Here is a 13,101-nt window from a genome sequence, read left to right on the forward strand (position 1 = left end):
TCAAGAGATGTGGCAATACTGGTTTTTTAAAAAACCCTGGGTTGTTATGAACAAGGGAGCATGCTCATGCACATTGCCCATTCACTCTCACTGCAAAAGGGAGCTGCTAAACAACTCAGGGATGCTCTGTCCTTGGGTTGTTTGTCATGATGTTTGTACCAGGAACTCTGGCTTGTCTCTTCCCCCAACAAGCCAGAGAAATAAACGTTGGTTGGTTTCTGGGTTATTTCTCTGGCTTATTTGGGGAGAGACAGCCCAGAGTTCCTGGGTCACATGTCAAAACAAACAACCCAAGGATGGAGCATCCCTGGGTTGTTTAGCCATTCCCACTTGTAATGGAAGTGATCAGGCAGTTTCTACCAGCACACTTGCTCATTCACAACAACCCAGAGTTTTAAAAACGTGTGAACTGGGCCATTATGTGAAATCTGTGATTATCCAAATGAATTCTAGGAAGAATCCAAATTGAACATGTTTTGTGAACCACCCTGAGAGCTTCAGCTATTGGGTAGTATAGACATAAAATAAAAATAAATAAATAAATAAAATAAACAACATCCCACAAATATAAAAATATAATCTTAAGAAAATATTTTGACAGCAATAACTTATGTTTAGCAAGGGGCTCTTTATGGAAATATTTTCAGTTGTTTCAAAAGTCGCCTGCACTGTCTACCACATTTTAAAAAAAAATCGACAGATACCTCTTTCCAGTCAGGCAAAGATTGCAAGCCCTGGTTTTAGCACTAGTACTTATCAAAAGCCTACTTTGAGCAGGGGTTGGACTAGATGATCTCTGAGGCACCCTCCAACTCTATGATTCTATGACTGTAAGACCTTTGGTTTCTTTGCTTGTGTTGTTATTCTCGATCAGGTTTAAAAATGGCGTGGAGTTACCCCTTGAGGGTAAATCTCGATACAAAGTGAAGGTTGAGGGAAAAAAGCACACTCTGATCATCGAAGAAGCGACCAAAGCTGACAGAGGAGCTTATTCTGCAATGACAACTGGAGGACAATCAGCTGCCAAACTAAACGTTGACTGTAAGTGAAGAGTGGCTTTCTAGTTGCACTAGAAATTGTACATGTGATGTTCCCTCTAAAGCCTCCTTAATTACTCATTGTTGTTGTTGTTGTTGTTGTTCAGTCGTTAAGTCATGTCTGACTCTTCGTGACCCCATGGACCATAGCACGCCAGGCCTTCCTGTCCTGCCCTCTCTCCCGGAACGTGCTCAACTTCATATTCATTGCATCAGTGATGCCATCTAGCCATCTCATCCTCTGCCGTCCCCTTCTCCTTTTGCCTTCAGTCTTTCCCAGCATCAGGGTCTTTTCCAGAGAGTTTTCTCTTCGCATTAGGTGGCCAAAATATTTGAGCTTCAGCTTCAGTATCTGTCCTTCCAATGAGCACTCAGGTTTGATTTCCTTTAGGATTGACTGATTTGACCTCCTTGCAGTCCAGGGGACTCGTACGAGTCTTCTCCAGCACCACAGTTCGAAAGCATCCATTCTTCGGCGCTCAGCCTTCCTTATAGTCCAGCTCTCACAGCCATACGTTACTACTGGGAAAACCATAGCTTTGATTATATGAACCTTTGTCGGCAAGGTGATGTCTCTGCTTCTTAGGATGCTGTCTAGGTTGGCCATAGCTTTCCTCCCAAGGAGCAAGCGTCTTTTAATTTCATGGCTACAGTCACAATCTGCAGTGATCTTGGAGCCCAAGAAAATAGAATCTGTCACTGTTTCCATTTCTTCCCCTTCTATATGCCAGGAAGTGATGGGGCCAGATGCCATGATCTTAGTTTTTTTAAAGTTGAGTTTCAGACCAGCTTTTGCACTCTCCACTTTCACCCTCATCAAAAGGCTCTTTAGATCCTCTTCGCTTTCTGCCATTAGGGTGGTATCATCTGTGTATCTGAGGTTGTTGATAATTCTCCCAGCAATCTTAATTCTGACCTGTGATTCATCCAACCTGGCGTTTCTCATGATGTACTCTGCATATAAGTTAAATAAGCAGGGTGACAATATACAGCCTTGTCATACTCCTTTCCCAATTTTGAACCAACCAGTTGTTCCATGTCCGGTTCTTACTGTTGCTTCTTGACCCTTGTACAGGTTTCTCAGGAGACAGGTAAGGTGGTCTGGTACTCCCATCTCTTTAAGAATTTGGCGCAGTTTGTTGTGATCCACACAATCAAAGGCTTTAGCATAGTCAATGAAGCAGAAATAGATGTTTTTCTGGAATTCTCTTGCTTTCTCCATGATCCAGCAAATGTTGGCGATTTGATCTCTAGTTCCTCTGCCTCTTCGAAACCCCGTGTGTACTTCTGGTAATTCTTGGTTCACATACTGCTGAAGCCTAGCTTGTAGGATTTTGAGCATAACCTTGCTGGCATGTGAAATGAGCGCAATTGTACGGTAGTTTGAACACTCTTTGGCATTGCCCTTGTTTGGAATTGGAATGTAAACTGACCTTTTCCAGTCTTGTGGCTACTGATGAGTGTCCCAAATTTGTTGGCATATTGAGTGCAGCACTTTAACAGCATCATCTTTTAGGATTTTAAATAGCTCAGCTGGAATACTGTCATCTCCACTAGCTTTGTTGTTAGTAATGCTTCCTAAGGCTCACTTGACTTCACTCTCTAGGATGTCCGGCTCAAGTTCAGTGACTGCACTATCATGGCTATCAGGGACATTCAGATCTTTCCTGTATAGTTCTGTGTATTCTTTCCACCACTTCTTAATCTCATCTGCTTCTGTTAGGTCTCTGCCTTCTTTGTCCTTTATCATGCCCGTCTTTGCACAAAACGTCCCTTTGAGATCTCCAATTTTCTTGAAGAGATCTCTAGTCTTTCCCATTCTATTGTTTTCCTCGATTTCTTTGCATTGTTCATTTAAGAAGGCCTTCTTGTCTCTCCTTGCTATTCTCTGGAACTCAGCATTCAGTTGGGTATATCTTCCCCTTTCTCTCTTGCTTTTTGCTTCCCTTCTTTCCTCAGCTACTGGTAAAACCTCCTCAGACAGCCACTTTGCTTTCTTGCATTTCTTTTTCTTTGGGATGGATTGAGTTGCTGCCTCCTGAACAATGTTACGGACCTCCATCCATAGTTCCTCAGGCACTCTGTCTATCAGGTCTAATCCCTTAAATCTATTTGTCACCTCCACTGTATATTCATAAGGGATATGATTTAGGAGAATTCCCAGGGGAATGCTGGGAGTTGTAGGCCTTTTCTCTGTCTAAACATGCATAGGATTGCACCCTTAGCAGATAATTCAAGTTATGGACATCCTTACCAATAACTACTTCTAAGGGCCAAACTAGACATGACATGAATTGCAGTAATGCAATTAACATGTACGTTTCTTGATATGTAAATAGCAGACTCAGGGAAGCCTGAGCAGCTGCGGGAGGGGTGGAGAGGGGAAATTTTTCTCTCCCTGCCATGGTCCTGACAAAATAGCCCAAAGTTTTGAACTTTGTTTCTCTGGAATTTACATTGAGCTTTGATAATAATAATAATATCCTCTCTGAAGATATTATTTGCATTACAAGGGGAGCTCTCATCGTGCCAGTGGACGTTTCCTTTAAATGCAAATAGCTGCTTCAGAGAGGCCATTTTTGTTGGAACCCCCCATCTCCCACGGCTATTCAGGCTTCTCAGTGGCTGCTATTTATGTAATGAAATATGTGCACATTAATTGCATTTACACAGTTAATGGCTCATTTCCTAAGGCCCTAATCCAAAGCTTGGTAGGTTCTTAGGTACGCATTGGAACTTTGAGGGCTCTGGGCTTACACATACACACACACACTGTAATGACTTAGCCTGCATGGAGCTCCCCACCCCCAGCACTCCAGTGATAGGGCAGAAGACCCTGTGCCTGTGGAATATCCACTGTGGATGGATGCCAGGAGTGTTGAACCTCTTTCAGCTGGAGGACCAAATTCCATTTTGGAGATGCTCTCAGAAGCCACATTCCAGTGGTGGGCAGGACCAAAGGCAAAAGAGGAAGGGCCCAAACACCCCAAAATACAAATATATTTTAGCTTAAAGCTCTTACTGCCAGTAACTAAGATGTAGGAGGGGCATGTCAACTTTTTAGAATGAGGAAAAGACTGCACAGCAATTGGGAGGCCACCAAATGTTCGGTGGTCAGAGGAAAGGAGTAGGGGCCAGGGGAAGGAGTGTGGGCCTCTGAGAAAACTTGAAGGTACAGCTTGGGACACCGGGAGGGCTGGATTTGGCCCCAGGCCTGAGGTTCTGCACCCCTGATCTATGCAGTAGCTTCCTGTGCTCCTGCATATGTTCCAGACCTGCAAAACTATGTTCCAGTTCAGCATCACTGACATGAAGTGCTCATGGTGAAATGCTGCCATAATTCCTCTCAATCCTTATTTCTGAAGTGAGACCATTGAAGATATTGCATTCATTGGAAGACCAGACCGTGAGGCTTGGCAAAGAGCTCTCTTTGAAATGTGAAATCTCTGAAAATCTGGAAGGGAAGTGGTACAAGAATGGGCAGCTACTCCAGCCCAGTGACCGCATCAAGCTATATCACAAAGGAAGGTAGGCATGCAACTAGGGCTGGGGAGAAACAGTCATCTGAACAAAAATTCATGAAATTGACCCAGTAATTCAAGGAGAAGCAATTTTATGAAATGGTCCCTCCCCCAACTTTGTTTCTTCAGATCATTTCACTGATTCTTCCGCATGTTTACTTGGGAGTAAGTTCGGTTGAACTCAATGGTGCTTACTTCTGATCAGATATGCATAGGATTGCACTCCTCCCCCTTCCAAATGGCATGGAACACTTTTAAACTTTCGGATCTTCTTTCAAATAAAATATCTTGGGGTGGGGTTTTTTCCTATAAAAAACGTAACAAGAGAGAAAGAAATCCAAATGTAAAAACATATTTTTTATTTCTTAGTAGTTCAGGTTTAAAAATAGGTTTGCATGGACAGCATGTAATGGCTTTAGTCATCATCCATTCTTTGGAGGGGTGTGCAAACACTGTGCCTCTCAAAGAAAATGAGCTGCTTGAAGGAATATGTGAAAGTAATTTTTTTTATATGTCCACTCTGTGAAAGTGTGTGTTTTTAGATATTCTACTGCTGACCACTATAGCGTCATTCCTCAGTGTGTGACAAAGGAGGTAGCCTTTTTTTTTTTATGGTGGCAAACATTTTGCATTTCCCAAAATTCAAAAAGCACCTCAGAATAGAGCTTCTTAGGAAAAACAAACTGGCGATCATTCTACTTCTCTTCATTCCAAAAGAGTGTTAGCTCAGCCCTGAAATATAGCTGGAACAAAACAGCTGATTTTGAGATTGGTGAAACAGCTTGGAAATGGTCCTTGTCAATTTACTATAGCCGTATATGGAACACAAGGATCCAGGGCACTTGCTCGACATTTTTTTACAGAGTGACTGCTCCCGCCCCACTGAGAAGCTGTTGTGTTTTTATCACTTGGCAAATCCTTTCAGCTTGGTTGCTTTGTTACACAATCAGTTGCCCTCATAAAATGACTCACTCCTGTCTCATTCAATTACACATTCCAAGGGTCTGTCAGAATAAAGTGAAGTTGAAAGTAAGGAGAATAATAACATGGCTAATGAAGCTTTTGGCCTACCTCTATTCTTTCTAGATATGTGACCTTTTGAAGAATGGCAAGGTCATATTTATTTATCTTAGGTCTGCATAGGGGGCTGTAGTTCAGAATTAACTGAAAGTGAACAGTGCTCTGAAAGTGATGCAAGCAAGCGAGGTTTATAGGTGAAACCTCCAAACTACAGGGATAGAGATGATTGGCTCTGAATAATATCCCTGAGTCAAGAATCTTTAGTCATTATGGCCATGCAAAATAAATAAAGCCCCTCTGTTTCTACCAAAGTGAAAGGGCTAAACTAGCTGAGACACCAGAGATCTAAGATTAGAATCTACCATGGTTTTTTAAACAAATTAATAGCAGGCATGCTGCTGTATTTTCTCTCGCATTCCTCATTTCTGAAGGAAAATTAATTTCTGAATGAAGAGCAAACTGCTGCTATAAGTTCTGTCATTCCTGAAGTGAGACCACTGAAAATATTGCATCCATTGGAAGACAGAACCAGGAACTCTGGCTTGTTCTTCTTCTAACAAGCTAGAGTCATAAGCTAAAACCAAGCCCTGGCTTATAACTCTGGTGTGTTAGGCGGAGAATAAGCCAGAGTTCCCAGTTTGGACATCATGCTAAACAAACCATGGTTGACCGTTGGCAGGAAGAGCCAAGTGGGAGTGATCAAGCAGCATGTCCCAGCATCTTTGCTTGTCTGTAGTAAGTAAGAATTTAAAAAAAAATGCTGGCTTTCTGCGATACCCAAATGTGGCCAATAAAAAAAGAATCACAAAATGGCAGATCGTTACTCTAGTTTGCAACTCTTCACCCTTGTTGTTTTTAAAAGGGATGCTGTGAATTGTAGGACATTTTTTCTGTCTAAGCATGCATAGGATTGCACCTTAAAGTAGTTAATATGGAATCCTAATAAAAAAAATCCACTTCCTCCTATCATGTGTGTAGCTGCTGTGTGCACAGGAAGAATTCTCCATAGGGTTCATAGAATCCTAGAATAGTTCAGTGGAGCCCTTCAGTTTTTCTTCTTTGAATCTTGGTGGTAAAAAATCTCTGAAAGAATGTATATAAAAACTCTCCTTTAGATTCAGAAATATTAAAATAATTGGGTCTATATAACAATAATGACTGCATTTTGTATCGTCATACAGTATACACCGTATGTTTATAGTCTCGTACCTATGTTAAGTCCTTGCACAATAATGTGTTCACTTCTTCCGTCTTGATCTTCCACAGAATCCATCGGCTAATTATTAATAGCTCACTTGTTGAGGATGACGGCGAATACATGTTCGTTCCAGATGCCTATAATGTCAACATCTCGTGCAAAGTGCATATTATAGGTAACTTCCTGGTGCCTCTTTTATTTGACTTGTGACATGTGCAATTTAATATTCAGAGGCAGCCCTGCATAGACCACAGATATAATGTATCGCTAGTCCTAAAATGGAGATTGGAACAATTGGATGATCTAGTGGTGATCTAGTGCTGGTTTCCTGCATTTAGCATTGTGGCATTCTGGGGAAATGGTAGAGTTAGCAGCTATGCCCGAGTCTCACTGTGGCCTACAAGATGATGGGTATTCCACAGAGGTAGCCATGTTAATCTGGTGTAGCAAAAACAGGAAAGAGTCCTGAGGCACCTTAAACATTAAACAGGAACCTAGAAAGCTGTCTTCTACAGAGTCAGACTGTTACTCCATCTAGCGCAGTATTGTTGACACTGACTGGCAGCGGCTCTCCAGGGTTTCAGGCAGGATTCTTTCCTAGCCGTACCTGGAGATACTGGGATCAAATCTGGGATCTTCTGTATGCAAAACATGTGCTAGAGCTGAGCTATGCCCCCTCCCATCATGTAGTTACAATGGGACTTGTGGCACACAGGAAGCTGCTTAATACTGAATCAGACCCCTGGTCCATCTAGCACAATTTTGTCCATAACAGGGGTAAGCAACCTGGTGCCCTCCAGATATTTTGGATTACAGCTCCCATAATATCTGGCCATCGGGACTCGGGCTTATGCGAGTTGTAGTCCAAAGCATCTGGAGGGCAGCAGGTTGCCTACACTTAGTCTACACCAACTGGCGGAATGTCTCCAGGGTTTCAGGCAGGAGTTTTTCCTAGCCCTACCTGGATTGAACCTGGAACGTTCTGCATGCCAAGCAGGGGCTCTTACCGCTGAGCTACAGCCTCTTCCTACTGCTAAGGTCTGTTAAGGTGCCACAAGAAAACAACTCAATGACATTTTTAATCTTTAAGGTTGCACTGGACTCTTTGTTGTTCCCAAACAGATGTGATCTTGTTCACTCAATTAGTAATTGCATGACTGTTTCGTTAAGTAAATAGCAGCTGCAGGTTGCCAGTCCAAATCTTTAGCTATTTGCCCCTGCGACAGACATGCTCTGGAACAGGCCCCTATGCGGCTGCTGTCTGTTTGTTTTTTAAAAACCATTCACGCAATTACCAATTGCACAAATAAGCCATATTTATTCCATTTGTACAGGCTTATGTGAAACAAAAATATGTACAAATGGACAAAAATGTGTGGCTGTTTGGCCTCGAAATCAATGACTATGGTTGAGGCCTGGTTTACATAACCAATGAAAGCATGGCTGGATGCTTTTCTTTCTTTCTTTCTTTCTTTCTTTCTTTCTTTCTTTCTTTCTTTCTTTCCCTCCCTCCCTCCCTCCCTCCCTCCCTCCCTCCCTCCCTCCCTCTGCCTCTGCCTCTCTCTTTTTACTCCTACATGGGCAGCAGTTTGTTCATGCTCATGTGAAAAGTCCATATCCCATTTAAACAAGTTACCCCCAAACTTCCCAAATAGCAGGATGCTTTTTTATATGGACCTTCTTCCATCTTAAAGCGGCTTCCAAAGTAATTTGGTTCTGGTTGATTCTCCCAAGGGGCAGCTCTCCTTTAGGGACTAGAGATCCTACCTACTTCAGGTGGGCTCCAACAACCTCTAAAACAGGAAGTTGGAATAATATCCAGGTTTGGAGCTAACACTGTGTAGTTGCATGGTTTGACCACAAAGCTCAGGGAATAGCATCAGGGCTTTCTCGACTGCTGAGGTCTTCTGTGGCACCCTTGGCCTCTGGTTTTAATGGCTGGCCTTGTGTGCACCGTCTTTCCTAAGAGGCAGGATTTCTACTTCAGTATTTCACAAAGTGACCTTACAAGCTCTGCCCTTGCCAGACACATCATTAAAGATGCAGCAAATTAATGGTATTCAGAAGTGTGCACTTCAGACTCTTCTGACTGTATGCACTCCCACATTCTTGGGAGAGATTTGTTCTGCTGGGTTGTCTACACCTTGGAGGATTCCTCCAGGTTCTCTTTCTGCTTCTGGTACAACTTCTGGACCTACCAGGTTGTCTCTGAGCTCAGGTTTGTAGGCCTAATCTGTCCTGACCCAGGAGGAGGATCACAGATAGTCCTCACAGGAGCTATTGGACAACTAAAATTCAGCCCCCAAATTTCAACAACAACTGGAAATAGTCAGATACATTTTTCAGTAGTCATGTGAATAGGCTCTGACTTTGCAACAGCAAACATTTAGTGTGAAAGAACATAGAGAGCTGCCATATATCAGGAAAACTATTTGCCATCCAGCCCAGTATTGTCTATCCTGACCGGGAGCAGCTTTCCAGAGTCTTTCACTGCTCCTATCACCTGCTACCCAATCCTTTGTTTTTAAGTGGAGATGCAAGGGCTTGAACCTGACATATTCTGCATGCAAAACATGTGCACTGCCCCTGAGCTACAATCTCTCCCCATGGGAATGCAACACTTGGCATGAATTGAATTGTGGGTGTGTCTGTAATATTTCTGATTATAGCATTTGAAGGAACCAAGTGTTGCATGGATGACTTCCTAACAGGAATTGGGGAAGTACATAGGATTGATTTACTAATTCCAAGGAATCAAATGCCAGAAAAATGCACAAGTTTTGGCCATTTTTTCTATATTATATTATTGGGCTTTGTGTTGTGCATGTGGAGATCAGTGCACTTATTGAAATGTTCCTCTCATGTTGGAAATTCCTCTCAATTTTGCAGATCCTCCTAAAATCCATCTTGATGGGCTTGGTGATGGTAATACAGTGACAGTTGTTGCAGGAACCAAGTTACGACTTGAAATCCCTGTCTCTGGAGAGCCTCCTCCAAAGGTTATGTGGAGCAGAGGGGACAAGGTATGACTGAAATGTAGACCTATGTCTGCAGTTTGGTGTCAAACTTTTTAAAAAGAATTTGTTGTGTTATATTTTACAATAAAATACGTGTGTCTGTGACTTGCTACATCACTTGCTACCTGAGCTACCTTTTAACTGGAGATGCCAGGGGTTGAACTGGGACATTCTGCATGCAAAGCACATTGTCTGTGGCTGATATGTCCATCTACTGTCTGTTGCAATCTCTTCCAACTATCAAATAATTAGGCAGATATGGGTACCATCCATAAACTGGCACTCTACTTGAGACCTCCCTCCAGATTAATGCAAAGCCATTAATGAGAGCTTGCTGGGTACAGTTGTTCAACAAGCTGTGGATCCACCTAACAGTGGATCATCCAGTCCCCATTGTACCATCTTGTTGACAAGGATATCATGGGAGACTTTGTCAAATGCTTTGTTGAAATCAAGATATATTATGTCCATAGCATTCCGATGATCTACTAAACTAGTAACTTGATTTTTAAAAAAAGGAGACATGGTTGATCTGACATGATTTATTCTTGATAAACCCATGCTGTCTCCTAGTAATCAATTCATTATTTTCTATAGACGACAGCTTAATAATAATAGAATTGAGAACTATTCAATCTCTTATTCAAATGACTTTAATGTATACTGTTTAGATTTCTGTATATATCTTGTAGCTAGTTGTGCAGATTCCTTATTATATATCATACTTCAATTCTGATTTTCCAATCTCCTGGTGGAGTCCCCTTAATGTTAATTATCTCTCTTCCCCACACCCCATCTTAAAAATGATTGCTAGTGGGTCATGGATTCTGCAAGCAGAATACGGGCAGAGAATTATCCAGACAGCAGTTGCTTGGTCATTGATTCAGCTGAAAAAGATGACACGGGGGTCTACAGAATAATGCTAAAGAATGAGGCTGGAGAAGACTCAGCCCATATCAACATCAAAGTAGTTGGTAAGTCATTCCCACTACAAGGCTTGTGAACCAAGCTGGTATGCTTAGTCCTTGCACCATTAATTATAATTTCTATGAATCTCTTCAATACACAGAAGACTTCATAGTTCTTAGAATGGAATGATTCTCTGAGTTAGGCTAAGAAGGTAAGAGATGATGATTTTCCTCAAGGCTACCAAATGAACTTCTTCATAGTTGAGCAGGGATTTCTACCTGGGTCTTGTCTATAAAATCATTTTGTTGTTTGTCTGTTTAGTAAAAGTCTAGTTTTTTCCCCCAGTATATAAATAACAACCTGTACAGAATTATCAGCACTTTTAGTAGAACAACAACAACAATCCAAACAAATATAAATGTTTTTGATTGCAACAGATATTCCTGACCCCCCAGAAGCGCCCAATGTGGTTGATGTAGGAGAAGACTGGTGTATTATGAACTGGGAACCTCCAGCATATGATGGTGGATCCCCTATCTTAGGTAAGTAGATCTACCATTGACATGGGTGTTCTGCCATTTGGTAGAATTATTGGCTTAATGGGACCTTCTAAACAGATACCTCCAAAGAGGGCATTCATCCTCTGGACCTTTTAAAAAAGCTTTCTGAGAACCAACAAAGGGTATTGACAGAGTAGTCCTACTCCCCATCCTGATGCTGATGGCTGAAGAGGGTTCGGATGGTGCACTGGTGCCTCTCCACTGGCAGAAAGGAGTGTCAGTGGTGGAGGGAGCTCTGCTACAGCAGAGGCCCCTGCTCTGACCAAGGAGGTGGAAAGCTGCCACCACCAGTTCTCCCACCAGTGGTAGCAGGCAGAAAACCCCAAAACAGGGGGTTCCATGGATGGCGTGAGGGCCAGGAGGAGCCACTCCATTCCCCCAGATGTGCCAGCCCCCCCATTGCTGTTAATGGGGGAGAAATTGTAAATACATGGATCTGTGGGACTGAGCTGCCCAGAACACCCACCCACCCACACACCTGTTCTATCCTGGGTGGCATGAACCAGCAGGTCTGGGGATGAGGCAGTAGATTCCCCTCGTTGCTCCCCACTAGTCCCACTCAGGTTTGCTCTGTTACATCTCATGTAGCTAATCTCATATGTAGTAGGGTGCATACACGCATCCCCTTACTCTCTTGTAGCACATGGCTCTGATTGAAACACTGGGGGGGAAACGTTTTAAAAGCTGTGTATGTGTGTGTGTCTGTGTGGGGGTCCTTCAAGGGGAGGTGATAGCACTGGGCCTGAGGATGCAGCATCATGTTGACGCTGGGCCTGAGATGAAGAATGTATATACTGTTGCAGCTTTCAGAAGCAGGCGTGTGTTTCTTGTACCATCTAGAACTGCCCACATTTCATCCCAGAACAAAGATCTATGTAGGAAAAATATATAAAGCAGCCCTGAGATTTTTAGAGAGTGTAAAGGCAAGTAGTTTAGGCCATACAAGACAGTTTGTGTACAGTTTGCAAGAGAAGCTAAACTAGCATTTCTGCAATGTGGAAGTATGTTCAAAAGCAGAAGTGTTTCAATTGTGGGTTGTTGTTTTCCACTTTTTTAAGGAAATGTGTGGTGTGTATTTTTTTTTTTAAATGGATACTAAGGTGCAGACCAAGCTAAACAAGTAATTCCTGTCATTTGCTCATTTTAGAAATGCTGGGCCATTAGTTAACTGTATAATATACATGCATATATTTGTTTAGGTTACTACATTGAAAGGAAAAAGAAACAAAGCTCCAGGTGGATGAGGCTAAACTTTGATCTTATTAAAGAAACAACTTTTGAGCCCAAAAAGATGATTGAGGGAGTTGCCTATGAAGTTCGCGTATTTGCAGTTAATGCCATTGGCACTTCCAAACCAAGCATGCCCTCAAAGCCTTTTGTGCCATTGGGTGAGTAGACAATATACCTACTTTATGAAAGGTCCTTATTTCAACAGAGTATTGTAGTATACTGGCAATTTGTTGCCTCATACAAGAGACATTCATAGGTAAACTTAAAATATGAAAAAAAAAAGACAGTGGTCTTCTTACACAATCTCACAGCTGCAGAGAAAGAGGAAGATGCAGGAGGAACAATGTCATTTATCTTTGGAGATGCAATTCATCCGGCTCCTCTCTTACACTTTGGACCCTACCAAAAGGAAAAACAACGAAAAGTCTTGTGGCACTTTAAAGACTAACACATTTATTCTGGCACACGCTTTCATGGAATATACCCCACTTGATCAGATGCATAGAGTTTTATTGGGAGTTTCAGATCACACTACATGTTTTCATTGGCTTGCTAGTGCCAGGATTTTTGTGTTATGAGCAGCAACTGCACTGTGAATGACCTCTGTCA

General features: G+C 42.3%; 2 protein-coding genes across 8 annotated transcripts in view; one reads left to right on the top strand and one right to left on the bottom strand.

The window, feature by feature from the left end:
• MYBPC1 (myosin binding protein C1) overlaps nt 1–13,101 on the top strand; it is an 86,590-nt gene that overhangs the window by 39,833 nt on the left and 33,656 nt on the right. For all 5 annotated transcript variants that reach the window (XM_084809578.1, XM_084809581.1, XM_084809579.1 and 2 more), the window contains 7 exons: nt 875–1,041; nt 4,403–4,565; nt 6,845–6,951; nt 9,666–9,799; nt 10,608–10,767; nt 11,140–11,244; nt 12,462–12,650. In XM_084809578.1, coding sequence (XP_084665704.1) covers nt 875–1,041; nt 4,403–4,565; nt 6,845–6,951; nt 9,666–9,799; nt 10,608–10,767; nt 11,140–11,244; nt 12,462–12,650 — 1,025 coding nt within the window. The remainder of the gene's footprint in view (nt 1–874; nt 1,042–4,402; nt 4,566–6,844; nt 6,952–9,665; nt 9,800–10,607; nt 10,768–11,139; nt 11,245–12,461; nt 12,651–13,101) is intronic.
• Nucleotides 1–13,101, bottom strand: part of LOC146339506 (uncharacterized) — a 60,666-nt gene that overhangs the window by 7,732 nt on the left and 39,833 nt on the right. For 2 of the 3 annotated variants that reach the window (XM_084809594.1, XM_084809593.1), the window contains exon 4: nt 4,754–4,864. The gene's annotated coding sequence lies outside the window, so the exon portion shown is untranslated. Of the gene's footprint in view, nt 1–616; nt 4,865–13,101 lie in introns of those variants that run through there. The other variant, XM_084809592.1, reaches the window with a different exon arrangement.

This window comes from Heloderma suspectum, chromosome 7 (genome assembly GCF_057233095.1).
Source record: "Heloderma suspectum isolate Gila_16-S chromosome 7, 16-S_ref, whole genome shotgun sequence".
NCBI lineage: Eukaryota > Metazoa > Chordata > Lepidosauria > Squamata > Helodermatidae > Heloderma > Heloderma suspectum.